We start from the raw sequence: 17,125 nt of genomic DNA, 5'->3' as shown, positions 1-17,125 counted from the left end.
GTAGTTGTGGCTCGCGGGCTCTAGAGCACAAGCTTAGTAGTAGTTGTGGTGCATGGGCTTAGCTGCTCCGCTGCATGTGGGATCTTCCTGGACCAGGGCTTGAACCCGTGTCCCCTGCACCGACAGGTGGATTCTTAAACAGCGTGCCACCAGGGAAGTCCCAATTTAGATTTAAATTGAGGTTTTTGTGAAGTTAATATTGGGTCCAGTACGACAAAAAAAGCTTACAAGGAGTGATCAGAAATTCAGCAAGTTGTGTTCACCCTTACTGTGTGCAAAGCACTGTGCTAAGTAGGCACTTAGGGGAAATAATTATGAAATGATAAGATTTCTTCTCAATAATCTGATCTAGATAGAAATAGAAAATGCAGATAATTGATCCTTAAATTATATTCTGGTAGAGTCACCTCCCCAAAAACATGCTGCCATAAAATGCTGGAAAGGATCGTTTGAGTTGGCATTTTGGAAAACAGTGCCAACTTTATTGGCATTTGCCTCAGGGAAGGAAGAAAGGAGATTTTATTTCTTAGGAAAGAAACCAGGATGTGTGAAGATATGGTGTATGAAATTATATATTTTAAGAAAAGTTAGTGGTTCAGCATTCAATTTGTTGAATAAATCATGCCACATTTCACATAAAACTCTGGTAGCTTCCTGTCTTAGGTTGGTTCTCCAGAAGCTGACCCTGATACAAAGATTCATGTAAACGTAATTTAGAAAGTAATTCCAGGAAAACTTGCAGGGTTGCAGGCAGGTGGGACATAAAAAGGAAGAAAGCCACTTGAAGGTGTGCTTCACAGTTGGTAACTTTGGTTTGGTCCTGTCAGGGAGCCCTGGAGACTTGTGTGGATTATACCTCACAGTTGTCCTATCAGGGACAAGGGAACCTGAGAATTTACTTATCTGTCAGTTAAGGACTGCTGCTGGGAGGCATCCTCAGTGTTGATTACATTTCCAGTTTCATTGACAGTAAAGGCCAAAGTCCTTATTGTTGAACCCATGAAGCCCCATGTGCTCTGGGTTAGACCCCTGTCTTGGTGCCTCTCTGACCTCATCTCTTACCACTGTCCCCTTACCTTCTTTGCTTCAGCCACACTGGCCTCCTTGCTATTCTTGTAACTTAACTGTCCCTCTCTCACCTTACAGCGTTCACATACAATCTGGGGTAGAGGGTATTTTCCTCAAAACTCCCCAGGTTGACTCTCTCACTGCCTTAAGTCTATTCAGTGTCACCTCAGTGAGGGCTGCCCTGATCAGTCAATTTAAAAAGTATAAACCTTCCCCATTCTCCCAACCTGCCCAGCACTCCATTTCTCTCTCGTAACAATTATCCTCTTACATACTATATGTAGGGGGGTTCCCAGACCCAAGCCCAGTGTGCGTGCATGCGTGTATGTGTGTGTGCGTGTGTGCGTGTGTGTGTGTGTGTGTGTGTGTATAGGCTTCCCTACAACAAGCAATTCTCAGATGCCAGCAGGGTGCCCAAGAATTCAACTCAATTCTGACACTTGTCTACCTGGAGATAGAATCAGATTCCATAGGTAAAGGGCTTGGTCCCATAAGACCACCCTCCACTTCCCAGGTGGTTACTTGTGCTTCTGACTGACCGACTGGCTACAAATTAGAGGTTCTGACCAACCCCTCCTCTGGTACAGTTAATTTGGTAAAATGACTCAGCTCAGGAAAAGCCATTTGCTCACTAGATTACCAATTTATTATAAAAAGATATTAAAGGATACAAATGAAGAGCCAGATGGAGAGATGCATAGAGTCTGAATGGTGGCACATGGAAGCATGTTCCCCAATGTGGAAGCTCTTGGAAAAGGGCCAAAAAGCTTTCCTTTTCTGGTTTTTATGGAGCTTTCATTAGATAGGCATGATTACTAAATCATTGGTGAGTGGTGATTGATTGAAACTCAAACCCCTCTCCCCTTCCAGAAATCAGGGGGGGGGACCAAAAGTTCCAAGCCTCTAATCACAAGGTTCTGGTAACCAGCCCCCATTCTTAGGTGCACTCCAATCACCTCATTAACATAAGGAAAGACACCTTTATCACTCTCAACCCTTAGGAAATTTCAAGAGTTTCGGGAGCTGTGAGCCAGGAACTGTGATGAAGACCCAAATATATCTGAGAAATATATATCTGAATGACAAAATACATATTTATTATAAATCATATTGCACTATATAATTTGCTTGTTCATTATGTTTACTTCTATAAGAGCCTGTATAATTCTTCATTATGTTTATGTTTATTTCCACCCCCCCGCCACACCCCGCATATATACAGAACTATATAAATTCCACAAGGTCAGCGCCTATAGTTTTGGCTGTTTGTTCACTGTTGTGTAGTAGGTACTGGAACAGTGTCTGTCACACAGTAAGCACATTTTGTTGAATGAATGAATAAACAAAGAAATAAAAGTTGAACGGTTAGGATAGTTTGGAGTTAGAGTCCAGAAAGTTTTGAATCGTTCGGTAAAGTTTGGTCTTTATTTTATGGTCAGTGAAGAACTGATTGAGTTTTTAGGAGGGAATTGGCATAGTAAAATATGTATTTTTTAATTCGAGGCAAATTGGTAGTAATGATGGAGGCAAAATGTTTAGCTAGGCTAATTCCATTGTACAGGTGAGAGATGAGGAAGGATTAAACTCTGGGAATATAAAGGAGGAGACAGGTTTGAGAAACATTTCAGTAGTAAAATTTAACAGGAAGCTGATTTAATAGGGGAAGGAAAGCAGGGGGAAAGTAAGTTGATTTAAAACAAGAAACAGAAGCTGATTATATAAATAATACATGGCCACACTTGAAAATTTAAACATGGTAGAAAAATATGTGGAAAACAGTAAAAATCAGCCGAAATCTTTCCTCTGAGATAACTACATTTCGATGACCATCACCGTGGATATCTTTGTGTATAAAGACACACACATCTATGACTTTATATATATTTGGGATCACATTAAACAGTTTGTTTTTATCATGAACTTTTAAATTATTTTTTATGGATTGCTTTTTTAAATAAAGAAATTTTAAAATAAAAAATTTTTATCTTTTTTCCATTCAAAAATACATCATGAATTTATGTCTCAGAGTACCTAGTTAATTCTTTTTAATGGCTGCCAAATGTTTCATAATATGAATGTATTTTATAGGGTGGGGTTACTGCGTGGGAGGACATGTATAGTTTTAATTTTAATATAGGCAGATTGTATTCTGAAAGATTTGAACAATTTATATTTCTATTAACAGTATAAGAGAGTACACTTTCCCTGCATCCTGACCAGCAGTAGGGGTTATCATTCTTTAATTTTTTCCAGTATGTTGAGTGAGAAGTGATATCTCATTGTTAGTTTAATTTTAGCATTTAATATGATATTTACTGGACATTTAGAATGGTTTTTCTATAAATTGCTTGTTTATATCCTTTGCCCATTGACTTTTTTTTTAGGGAATAGTATAGTATTATAGAACATTTTAAATAGAAGATCTAATGAGCATAGTCTTTTTCTCTTTTGTTTACAAAAAAAGTTTTCCAGTTTTAAAGTATTCTTGTTTTTGAAATAAGAAAGTATAAATGGAAGACCTCTTCCCTTTGCTTGATAAACTACCGCTTCAAGTATTTCAAGACGCAACTTGTTTCCCTTTCCCCTGACTTTCCCCTCTCGTACTCCTGTAGGATTCCCCCCCCCCACACACACACACGCACACTGTATTTTATTTTTACAAGAGATAAACTGACACCAAGCATTGTAAATGAATGACCACAACAAAAGCAACAATGATTGCAATTACCAAACACGAAACACACTCATACTATGTCATAATATTGACATTCAGTCCAGTAATCCTCCACTGTAACAGCTCCTTTACTTTGCAGTGAAAATTGATTTGTGTATTTTTTGCCTCTGAGTCCTTGTGTGATTTTTTTTTTTTAATTCAAACAGAAAGTCAAAAAATTATAATCATCCTCAGCAGTTCACTCAGTCCCCATGTAATTAATTTTTTTTTTCATCTTGATCTTCTGTTAGCACTTTCGTGAATTCATCAGTTTTCCATTAGGGTTCTGAAAATGCTTATTCATTCAGGTCAGCAGTATAGCCAGTTACCAGAAACCTGTACTTGTCAGAGTCTTTTCCATGAATTCCTTGAAGATGAAACCCTTTTATAGGAACATTTTTGCAGAAGCACCAGAGTACACCCAGAACTGTCTGTAAGTGACAAAAGACTTAAAAATGACCACAGTTAGGGCTTCCCTGGTGGCGCAGTGGTTGAGAGTCCGCCTGCCGATGCAGGGGACATGGGTTCGTGCCCCGGTCTGGGAGGATCCCACATGCCGCGGAGCAGCTGGGCCCGTGAGCCATGGCCGCTGAGCCTGTGCGTCCGGAGCCTTTGCTCCGCAACGGGAGAGGCCACAACAGTGAGAGGCCCGCGGACCACAAAAACAAAAAAAAAAAAACAAAAACTGACCCCAGCTAAAGATCTGCTGAAAGTTCATAATAATGCAATTGACAAGGAAATTTAGTTATTTCTGAGATATTCATTTTAAAGTAATAACCAGAATTATGGCTTATAACATTATACCAGAACATATAAGATTTTTAGAAATTTCATGTAATGTCTGGAACATTTATATTAACATATTTCCATACAAGTAACCCTAAGAAAGTTTAGTATTAGTTGTTTTTTTGTTTGTTTTTTTTATACTGCAGGTTCTTATTAGTCATCAATTTCATACACATCAGTGTATACACGTCAATCCCAATCACCCAATTCAGCACACCACCATCCCCACCCCACCACGGTTTTCCCCCTTTGGTGTCCACACGTTTGTTCTGTACATCTGTGTCTCAACTTCTGCCCTGCAAACTGGTTCATCTGTACCATTTTTCTAGGTTCCACATACATGCGTTAATATACGATACTTGTTTTTCTCTTTCTGACTTACTTCACTCTGTATGACAGTCTCTAGGTCCATCCACATCTCAACAAATGACTCAGTTTCGTTCCTTTTTATGGCTGAGTAATATTCTATTGTATATATGTACCACAACTTCTTTATCCATTCGTCTGTGCCCATTGACTTTTATTAAGTGGTTTACTTTTTTCAGAAAATTTGTAGTAACTCTTTGTATATTATGAGAGGTTAATCCTTTATCTGTGATAGGCATTGCAGATTTATTTTTTTCCCTAATCTTTTGTCACATCAAAATGTGAAAAATGCTATTTGAATTTTGATATGGATTACACTGAATCTGTAGATCACTTTAAGTAGTATGGGCATTTTAACAATATTAATTCTTCCAATCCGTGTGCCTGGAATATCTTTCCATTTATTTGTATCTTCTTCAGTGTCTTTCATTAATGTCTTACAATTTTCAGTGTACAGATCTTTCACCTCCTTGGTTAAATTTATTCCTAGGTATTTTATTCTGTTTGATGCTATTGTAAATGGGATTGTTTTCTTAGTTTCTCTTTCTAATAGTTCAGTGTGACAGTTTTTTATATTGAGTTTGTATCCTACAACTTTACTGAATTCATTTATTAGTTCTAACAGTTTTGGTGGAATCTTTAGGGTTTTCAATACATAATACCATGTAATCTGCAAATAGAGATCATTAAAAATTAATTTTAAATTTCTGTGATTAAATATATTATATATTCAGATGTATGAACTGACAGACACCTGTACTGCCATCCATTTTAAGCAAAGTTTTTATTTTGCTTTTATAAATTCCATTACTGGTAAGGAAATTGATAAAATTTTATAAATACTAAATATATTGTTAATATGAATTAATAAATTTTATTAATTCCCTTATTTAATAACTATAATAAATTAGTATCTGCTATTGCCAGATACCTTTCTGGGTTCTGGAGAAAAGACACACTCCTGCTGACAAGGAGCTTGCCTTGCAGTGAGAGAGACTAAACAGTAGACAAATATATAATGTCAGGTCATAGTACTGTATAGAAAGATAAGGTAAGATAAGATGGTTCTCTTAGATGGGAGGCCTCTTGGAAGTGGTGATGCATATAAATAAACAGAGTGAGCTATGCAAAATCAGGGGATGAAGTGAGTGAGCTATGCAAAATCAGGGAATGGAGCTTCCTGACAGTAAGTAATAACTGAAGGGTCTCAAGAGTAGGGCTGAGCTTAGGTATCAAGGAGTGGGTTAATTTTAATGAATTCATTCTTAAAAGATATTAAAGACCCAAATAGCTTTTGTTTATATGGGTCCTGTTTATTGATACCTACTATTTTAGAAATTAAAACAATACTTTAAAAATATTTATTCTTTTTGAAAAATAGTAAATCTATTACATGTTAATATACATACATAACATTCATAAATTGCATATTAACAAATAACATTTTTATGGAAAATAACTTTTTAAGAAAACTTAGTAAGAAAAGTGGAATTGTTTTACCTTTTTGCAAATCTCTTTCATGTCTGTCTTAGTAGAAGATAGCTGGATTATTTTAACCTGCTTCTACTTTCAATCTGTTGTAATATTACACACCATGTAGCCTCTGGAAAACCCAACTGTACACTTGTGAGAGAATGAGAGCAAAAGGTAAATAACATCTTAATGTTATTATGAAAATAGTTTTGACCTTGTGTTCTCCCCGAAAGCATCTCAAGGGCCACCCCTACCATCACCACCAGGTGAACCTAGGGCATATTTTGAGAACTGCTGACTATAATTTCAAATCCTCCTCCCTCACCTCATCCTTTTCTCTTACTTTGGTCCTAGAGGTAACCACTACGTTACAGTTTATGTGTTTCACTTTTATGAATGCTTGTATACTTTACCCAAATATATGTGTCCATAAATAATATCAGTTTATTTTTAAACTTTGCATAAATTTTGTCACACTATATGTATATCCTTTTGCCACATGATTTTTTCCTTCAACATTAGAGTTTTGAAATTGACCAAGTTTATCCAGCAAATTTATTTTATTCATTAAAATCTGTCCTTTAACTGTACTGCAGTTTATTTTGCTTTTCTCTACAATTGGATATTACCTTGTTTCTAATTTATCACTGTTGAAATCAGTGCTGTAGTGAACATCTTTGAATTATGTCTCCTTTTGCACATAGACTATATACTTTACTTTTTTCATTTTTATTATTTTTTTATTTTTTTATTTTTTTATTTTTTTTTAACATCTTTATTGGGGTATAATTGCTTTACAATGGTGTGTTAGTTTCTGCTTTATAACAGAGTGAATCAGTTATACATATACATATGTTCCCATATCTCTTCCCTCTTTGTCTCCGTCCCTCCCACCCTCCCTATCCCACCCCTCCAGACAGCCACAAAGAACCGAGCCGGTTTCCCTGTGCCATGCGGCTGCTTCCCACTGGCTATCTACCTTACGTTTGTTAGTATATATATGTCCATGTCTCTCTCTCGCCCTATCACACCTCACCCTTCCCCCTCCCCTATATACTTTAAAATATAATTAATTGCCAATTATAGGCATGTGCATCTTCAGCTTTACTAGTTTTGCCAAATTGCTTTCCAAAATAATTGAACCAATTTGTATGCCAGCCAACAGTGTATAAGGATTCCAATTTCCCCATAGTCTAGGCATTATCAGACTTTTCAATTTTTGACAATATGACATATATGAAAGTGTCTACATCCTCTTTTAATTTGCATTTTGTCTTTTCTATTTAACAATCTTTAACACTTAGATTCCACATTGTCACACTTATCATTATCCATTTAGATTTAACTACAGTTTGATCCTCATTACTTGCAGATTCTGTATTTGTTAATTTGCCTACTTGCTAAAATGTAATTGTTAACCCTCAAACCAATATTCACTCTCCTCCTGCTGTATTCATGGACACGTGCAGAGTGGCAAAATACTCAAGTCGCCCAACACTGAGGTCAAACAAGGCAGCTGTGTCTTCTTGTGCGTTATAGTGTAAACTCTATTAGATACCCCTGTTTTTGTGCTTTTTGTTGGTGATTTTGTAGTTTAATGGCCTCCAAGTGTAGTGATGTGCTGTCTAATGTTCCTGGCACAAGAAGGCTGTGGTGTGCCTTACAGAGAGATTATATGTGTGTTAGATAAGGTTTGCTCAGGCATGAGTTCATTGCTAATCAGTTAACAATGTACATTACGTATAGTGTCTTTGAAAAGAAATACACGTAAACCAAGGTTATACATTGATCACTTGATTAAAATGTTGGGACCAGAGGCTGGCAGGAACCTAACCCTGTATTTTACCCTAGCAGCAGTGTTTCAGTATTCTCTATTCAGGGTCCACAGCAAGTTTATAGACCATAACTATCACAAGTACCAAGAATCGACTGTGTGTATAGGAAAGTTCATTGCATGGTAGCCTATTGATGTTATCCTGCTGTTTTAAAAATTCCAATGTTACAGATGTTACAATGTTTTTTTCCTTTGTGAATGACTTGACACTTTCTTATGGCAGACTGTAGAGTTTCTCTTTATTTTAGGAGTTCAAGAGTTTTACCAGAATGTTCATGTGTGATTTTCAACTATTCCTATCTGGAAATCAGTCATTAAAGCCTCAAGTCTTCAAATCAGATCATTTTTCCTATTTTATTATTTATTTAGTTATTGCCTCACCTTCATCTGTTTCTTTTTCTTTTTTTTTTAAAGAGTTCCTTATACTCTATCTTGTAGATTTTCCCCCCTGTATTCCTCATGACATTTATCTCTTACTTCTGCTGTGTTGTAAAAAAGTTATTCCCTAGATCTTCAAGGCTACTATGAGTATCTTTCACCTACTAAATTTTTAAATTTGAAAATCCTAATTTTCAGATCCAGAAAGTCTTTTTTTTAAGGGCTTTATTTTTGTCATCTTAAGTAATTTTCTTACTTTGGGCCTTCCAGCCCAAAGTAAGTGGCCTTCCACTTCTGTTTTGCTGCCACCTGTTCCAGGTGTCCTGCTGTTTCTTTCTCCTGGCTGCTGCATGCTTTATCATTATCTGTTGCATGAACATGACTCTGTTTATCTTTGAGGTTCTGGTCCCATTGCTCAGTTATGGCAAACACTTAGGAGTAGCAAGTTGTCAACTCCTTTCAGTGCACCAGGAAAAGTGTTTACTTTTTCCCATCTCCTTAGGTGCAAAGGCTACTGTCAGTCCCACCTCAGGGAAAGAAAAAAAAAAATCTTTCCAACTATTCAGCCCTGTATTTCCTCCAGGGCCAGGCAGGTAGCAGATCCTCCCAGACTGTAATGTTAGCAGTCTTCAACTTAGTAATGTATTTGGTTCCATTTTCTCATTTTTCCACTTTCCCTATGTGTTGGTAGCACCTACAATAATCATCACTTCTGTTTGTAGGCCAAATAGTTTAATTTTAATAACAAGAATATTATATTATCTTACAGGTGCTGCCTATATAATAATCACCAGGCTAAGGACTGTATTGATTCCTTTGTTACTCACTGTGTTCGGGTAAGAACTACAATTTGGATCATTATGGTGGACGCTTAAAAATCGTGGTGTGCAGTATCTTCAGTAGCATTAATTTGTGCTATTGTTTCATCTGACATTTCTTATTCATCTTCCCTGAAATTCGTAGGAAATTTCTGTCTCTTCTTACATTCAAGTGGATAGCTTCATAACCTGTAGTCTTCCTGGAACTTTGTTAGATACTGAGGGCACCTTTTGATGCCCTTTCACTGTATCCTTTGGGGACCACAGAAACAGAATAAGCTATGACCCCCGTCTGGGAAGAAAAGAGTTCACTTTTTTTTTTAAATGGACACAAAAACTTTATTTATTTTTGACCTTATAAACAAAGAATATGGGTAACATCCCCAGGCACTTATCTTTGTACTGCCTTAATGAGAACAGGATTATAGTAAAATTAAAATTATCACTTTTAGATGAGAGCATGAACTTTTTTCAAATCTCAAATAATTTGGAAAAATAAAAACCTTGTAGGTGATTAATTATAAATCATTCTTATTTAATTATAAGCTCTTTATAGACAGCTCTTTCTTGCCTAATTCCAGTTACTAAATATATGTGTGTGTGTGTATGTGTGTGTGTGTGTGTGTGTATATATATATATATATATATATATATATATATATATATATATATATAATCTGTATAGATATAAAGGCAGCATGATTTGATGAAGGGAAAACCAATAAAAGACCAGATTTTATTTTTATTACTAACATTTTATTGTTATTAGGCAGATCACTTTACTTTTCTGTAAACTTCTCAATCTTTAAAAAGTGAAACGTTAATACTGCCTCTATACCTCTTATCGGCTACTTATCAATTAAATGAGATAATATCTGTCAAAGTATGCAAATGTAAAACATTATTATCCTTAAAGAATCTTAAAATGCATACTTCTTAAATCAGAACAAACTTCTGATCCTGTCTGTTGTCCGATTCATGAAATGTTACAATATTTTATATGAGAATACTGTGTAGGTAAGAATAGGAATACAGAACCTTAGTCAGGGTTTGTAGGTATTAGCCATTATCTAATTATTAGGCATTCTGGTATATTTAAAGCAGCAGAGAAGTGTCAGCCTTGAACATTGGCTTTTGGCTTGACATAAGCAAAAAAGAAACTGTCCTCTTTAATTTGTGGGAAAATATCTAAAGATTGAAGGAAGATATTTTTGCCATATGAAAACAAGTTTTATAAACAGCCATTCCTCTAGCTATTGATAAATTCCAGTATTGAGTTTCTTAAAAAGAAACACCTATGTAAAAAGTATGCATAGCATGATTCTTAAACACATGTTTTTCTCTTAAACAAGATTTTGAAAACTTGTTAACTTTTGAATGTTAATTTTCTTTAGTATAAGCATATTTCATATTGACGGTTAACAAACTGTTTGTGTATTGCAGCCATTCTGTAGTCTCATTCAGATCCATGGACATAACAGGGCTCGACAGAGAGATAAGCTTGGTCATATTCTTGAGGAATTTGCCACCTTGCAGGATGAGGTAAGAGCCAACAAGTTGCCCTCCCTTCCAAAATTAAGCAATTCATATACCTTGACCAGATTTTCAAAAATAATTCTTTGGAACAGTAATTTGGCTATTTAATTTTTCAATATGGTGAATTTCCTTTTGACTTAAAATGTAACAGTTACGTATGCCAAAGAAAGGGTTTACAGAACAAAACAAAACAATAATCCAAACCTTGAAACATCTTAAATTATTTTGTTTGATAATCGGGATGAATTGTAAAATATGTGTAGAGCTGTAGTTATAATTAGAGCAAGTTTACATTATAATAAAAATGTATTAATCTTCAAGTAAATTTGTGAGCAGAACCATATTAATAATATAACTAGAGATATGAAGTCAGTTATTTTTACTTTTGTACTATAAAATGGATATCTTTTTAATTTAGGAAATGTTTAGATAAATGTTGTGCTTTGAGAAATGAGAAGTTTGAATGTAGACCTAACTGAAGGTGCATTTGAAAGTATGAATTCTTGAGGTGGTGAGATTTACATTTTCTGCCCATGTGCTATTTTTAGCTGTATGTTTTTGTAATTCTCTAATTACGTTGAAAAGAAAGTTAATGTTGATGTTTTGTTGTGATAGGCAGAGAAGGTTGATGCAGCCCTTCACACTATGCTGTTGAAACAGGAGCCCCAAAGGCAACATTTGGCCTGTTTAGGTACCTGGGTCCTTTACCATAACCTTCGAATTATGATACAGTATCTTCTAAGTGGCTTTGAATTGGAACTCTACAGCATGCACGAGTACTATTACATATATTGGTAAGAGAGCAATTGGAGTTAAAATTGGTGGTTGGTGGGATACGTAACATCTGAGAGAGTATCTGTAAAGTAGAATGTAACTTTAAGGTACTTTTTTATTTACTGTATTTGAAATTTAGTTGTGGGACAATTGAAAAATATCTGTTGAAAATCAGAGCTAGATCATCTTAAACATCTTAAGTGTCATAACAATGTACAAATATATTTTTTTTAGCCATTGTAATATTTATTTAAAATTCACTAATAAAAGTGGCTTCAAAGTAAATGGATTAAGTGAAGAGCTTTTGTTGTTTCCAAAGAGAAAAATTAACATACATTTTGCACTGACTTCAGTGATACTATGTACTAGCTGTGGAATGTACTTAACTGAAATAAAGTTTCAAAATTTGAACCAGATCTTTCTTCTGAGAAGAAATTATGGCTAAGATTATCATTGGGAGTATAACTTGCAAACTGTGGCCCTGACGATTTGTCTCAGGAGCTTTGAAGGAGTTGATAATAAGTGATCTTCAGCAGAGTAGTTCTTTGCTTTCAGTTGGAGATGAGATAAACCTAGTAAGAGGATGCTTGAGAATATTTTAGGTGTGAAAAAGCTGTCACAGAAATAAGAAAATTGAGAGCTAATGAATTCAGTTATCTTGCATCTTTTTCTTAGTCTAGTAAAGTATGGTAATTTAGTTGTGGTAATTTTAAAATAGTAATGACCTATTATTGTCCATCACAAACAGCTAAGTTTAATATATTAGATCTTAATATATCTAAGATATATCTAATATAACTAATTAGAGCTTAGTTCATCTTTTTAATTCATACTTAAATTATTTAAGTTGGTATTTAAGATATTGTGTATTCCTTGGAGTCACTGCTGGTGGAGGCAGGAAAGTCATTATTGTCTACGCTGTTAACATGGTTTTGTGGTCATGGCTGCTAGGGCTCTTAACAGGTAATTCTTGGTTATGAAAAACAGATAACAACTCTTACCAACAGGTGTTGTTATAGCTACTTGGGATTTTTTTATTATTAATTCATACTAGACACCCCTATTCAAACGAGGCATTTTATAAGGGAACATGCTCAAGTATTGTGGTTTGAGGCAGCTAATTGGAAGCTTTTGTGCTCTTGATTTCTCAAGATACAATTTTTATATGTTTTTTTGCACAATGGATTGGCAAATGATATTCAGATAAATACTCCATTAGAAATTTACCTGAATACTTGAGCAGATTCATTTCTTCTCTTGTTAAAAAAAGAAATTTTAGTTCTGCTTGTAAGTACCCTCTGGTCTACTTTCATGTTAGTTTTAACTGATTTTTAGTTTCAGAATTACAGATTGGGCTCCAGTATTTTCACAAGATATATATACACTGTTGTTGTTCTTCATGAATGTGATTCCTAAAGCATGTGGACCCTTCTAAAATCAGTAGAAAACAGTGATTCTTAAATTTGGCATGCATCATAATCACTTGGAAAGCAACTTGCTGGGGCTCTGTTCCTAGAGTTCCTGGTTTACTAGGTCTAGGGTAGGACCCACCGAATCACTTGCATTTCTAACTGCTTTCCTGGTAAGACTGCTGCTGGTCCTGAGATCACAACTGAGAATTGGTATAGAATATTAGCACACTGACTCTCCTTAGATATAATTGTGTATTAATTTTGATAAAGCACTTTAATAAAAGCTCATTGAAATATCTGATATTTGAAACGAAAGTCCTGAATTGTGCCAGCTATCCCCTTTACTCATCTGTCCTTCGGTTAGATAGTTAAAAGGTTAAAGGTATCATTAGTTCCCTATAGAAATCTTCTCAGGACTTCCCTGGTGGTCCAGTGGTTAAGACTCTGTGCTTCCATTGCAGGGGGCACTGCCTTCGATCCCTGGTCAGGGAACTAAGGTCCCACATGCTGCATGGCATGGCAGAAAAAAAAAAAAAAGAAGAAAAAAAGTCTTCTCATTGAGTTAGGAGAGGTTACAAACCCTAATTTTGTAGTGTGATGGGGGAAAAAATTCATTGTATCCTATAAAAGTATACTATATTGAATGCTTTTCTTAAATTCATTGCCGGGAATGATTTTCTCTCCATGTGAAATTATATACTTTAAAATATATATATATATACACACACATATATATGTGTGTGTGTGTATATATGTGTGTGTGTGTTTATATATATATATATATATATATACTGGTTTGCTTTAACTGCCAGGAAGCGTAGGGCTCAGTTTAGCTTTAAGATACAGTACCTAAGTCATTCCAGGTGTATCTTTTCATTTGTTTTTGTTTTTGTTTTTTTCCCATGCCACATGACTTGCAGAATCTTAGTCCCTGACCAGGGATTGAACCTGGGTACTGCAGTGAATGCGCCAGGTCCTAACCACTGGACTGCCAGGGAATTCCCTTGTTTTGCTTTAAAATGTTCTTTTTTTATGTTTTATTTTTTTAATGTGTTTTAATATTATAACCTGCCTTATAACTGTTTGAAAAATTTGGGGAATAGGTGTCATACACTCAAACTTGATAATAAAATTTCTTATAAATCTTTGATTTTCATTAATGTAGTAGTGGTCCTTAATTTTATTTAAAGAATATATATTCATATCCTAGATTTAAACTGCTTTTCTGGCTTAAGAGAAAGTATTGTTTGTTAGTTTAAACTTATGAAAATTTAGTATCTGGTGGAATAATCTGTATCACATTTCCTTATTGAATAAAGTCAGGTAAATTATATGCTAGCATGTTTATAATTTTTTATTTTTTTCTGTATTTGTTTCCTTTTGTAATTAATAACAAAATAAGACGTTTACTTAATAGGTTTTGGAGAAATGTGACCTATATTGATACAGTAAAAACAATTGAATGGCCATTCATTTGATTTACATATATATACATAATTATCAAGAAATCTCTTTTTAATTGAAGTATAGTTGATTTACAATATTGTGTTAGTTTCTGGTGTACAACAAAGTGATTCAGTACTTTTGCAGATTCTGTTCCATTATAGGTTGTTACAAGATAATGAGTATAATTCCCTGTGCTATGTAGTAAATCCTTGTTGCTTATCTTACTTTATATATAGTAGTTTGTATCTGTTAATCCCATACCACTAATTTGTCCCTCCCCACCAGAAATCTTTAGAAAAGTTGTAAAACTCATATCATTGTAGGAAATTAAACAAAATTTTCCGTATTGTGTGGCAACAAGTAAGGGAAAGTTAATCATTTGTAATGCCCATTTCTTGTAAGATCTAATCTATGAATTATCTAATTGAATAATTTTGTTTTTGAAAAAAACTTTTAAAGCATTATAAAAAATATCTCTTTATTAATACTAGTACCTGCGTTGACCAAGCTGTCTCATTTAGACATCTGCCATTAACTAACGTTTTCTTTCCATTAAGGTATCTCTCTGAATTCCTTTATGCATGGTTGATGTCAACATTAAGTCGTGCCGATGGCTCTCAGATGGCAGAGGAAAGGATAATGGAAGAGCAGCAGAAAGGCCGTAGTAGTAAAAAAACAAAAAAAAAGAAGAAAGGTAAAAAAAAAAAAAAAAAGGAAGGTGCTGTGAATTTTTTTTGAATTTTATTTATTTTTATACAGCAGGTCCTTATTAGTTATCTGTTTTATACATATTGGTGTATATATGTATCAATCCCAATCTCAAAAAGGAAAAAAAAAAAAAAAAAGGAAGGTGCTGTGAATTTTTTTTGAATTTTATTTATTTTTATACAGCAGGTCCTTATTAGTTATCTGTTTTATACATATTGGTGTATATATGTATCAATCCCAATCTCCCAGTTCATCCCACCCACCCCCCACCCCCCCATTTCTCCCCTTGGTGTCCATATGTTTGTTCTCTACATCTGTGTCTATGTTTCTGCCTTGCAAACCAGTTCATCTGTACCATTTTTCTAGATTCCATAAATATGTGTTAATATACGATATTTGTTTTTCTCCTTCTGACTTACTTCACTCTGTATGACAGTCTCTAGGTCCATCCACTTCTCTACAAATGACCCAGTCTTGTTCCTTTTTATGGCTGAGTAGTATTCCATTGAATATATGTACCACATCTTCTTTATCCATTCATCTGTCGATGGGCATTTAGGTTGCTTCCATGACCTGGCTATTGTAAATAGTGCCGCAGTGAACATTGAGGTGCATATGTCTTTTTGAATTATGGTTTTCTCTGGGTATGTGCCCAGTAGTGGGATTGCTGGGCCATATGGTAATTCTATTTTTAGTTTTTTAAGGAACCTGCATACTGTTCTCCATAGTGGCTGTATCAATTTACATTCCCACCAACAGTGCAGGAGGGTTCCCTTTTCTCCACACCCTCTCCAACATGTGTTGTTTGTAGATTTTCTGATGATGCCCATTCTAACTGGTGTGAGGTGATATCTCATTGTAGTTTTCATTTGCATTTCTCTAATAATTAGTGAGGTTGAGCAGCTTATCATGTGCCTCTTGGCCATCTGTATGTCTCCTTTGGAGAAATGTCTATTTAGGTCTTCTGCCCATTTTTTGATTGGGTTGTTTCTTTTTTTAATATTGAGCTGCATGAGACTATGAATTATTTTTACACTTAAGAAATAAGTAACATTGGAGTGAGCTACCTGTGCATTTTAATGGGTGAATTAGTCATTATATTTTAATTCTCACCCATCTTCTCTTCAGAAGGTATAAGGGTGGAAACTGAGTCACAATATTGGTACAAACCTTTTGGTTCCTTTTCTTTTACTACTTTGCTATTTCATGTGTCAAAGGACCTTAGGACAAGAAGAAGTAGCCACATGGAATAAGATAGGTTAAGGAACAAGACAGCAGGAGACTTTTGATACTGTTTTGACAGAAGGCTGACAGCTCAGGAAGGAAGGAAATCTGGAGTTGTGCTGTTATAGTCAGCACAGAAGGATGATCACGGAGCACTTCGGCATACTGCCCAAGGACCATGAGGAGAAAGAAATGTTTCAGAGGGACTCCCCTGTTAATCACTCATGGGAGGGTACAGATAGGCTACAATTGTTACAAAATAGTGCTTTGTGTTCCCTTCAGATTTCAACACTTTGGGTGGGTCATTAAATGACTTGTATCCATGGCTTTCCTATAAAAGAAGTCCCTGTATTGTGACTTGAGAAGAAATTACAATTAATTCATACTAAAATCTTGTGGTATTAACTATTTGGGAACACAGTTATTGTTTAAACTTTCTGCTGTATTTTATTATTTGTAGATTTGGGCCATAAATAAAATTTAGCCTGTAGGAACAAACTGTTTGAAATTTTAATTTAGTAAACAAGGTAGAAAGAAGGTTTTTTTTAAATTTAGATTTCTCCTGCAGTAATGCAAGAGGAAGAGGGAA

The 17,125-nt window shown here is 35.0% G+C and overlaps 1 protein-coding gene across 3 annotated transcripts in view; it reads left to right on the top strand.

Moving 5' to 3' along the window:
* Positions 1 to 17,125, top strand: part of NAA35 (N-alpha-acetyltransferase 35, NatC auxiliary subunit) — a 96,406-nt gene that overhangs the window by 65,201 nt on the left and 14,080 nt on the right. For all 3 annotated transcript variants that reach the window (XM_007456110.1, XM_007456111.1, XM_007456112.1), the window contains exons 15-18: positions 9,388 to 9,454; positions 10,880 to 10,978; positions 11,588 to 11,766; positions 15,162 to 15,298. In XM_007456110.1, the coding sequence (XP_007456172.1) occupies positions 9,388 to 9,454; positions 10,880 to 10,978; positions 11,588 to 11,766; positions 15,162 to 15,298 (482 nt within the window). The remainder of the gene's footprint in view (positions 1 to 9,387; positions 9,455 to 10,879; positions 10,979 to 11,587; positions 11,767 to 15,161; positions 15,299 to 17,125) is intronic.

This window comes from Lipotes vexillifer, unplaced genomic scaffold, assembly GCF_000442215.2.
Source record: "Lipotes vexillifer unplaced genomic scaffold, Lipotes_vexillifer_v1.1 scaffold806, whole genome shotgun sequence".
Taxonomy (NCBI): domain Eukaryota; kingdom Metazoa; phylum Chordata; class Mammalia; order Artiodactyla; family Lipotidae; genus Lipotes; species Lipotes vexillifer.
The sequence above is the reverse complement of the archived record's forward strand: the minus strand, read 5'-3'. Positions and strand labels throughout refer to the sequence as shown.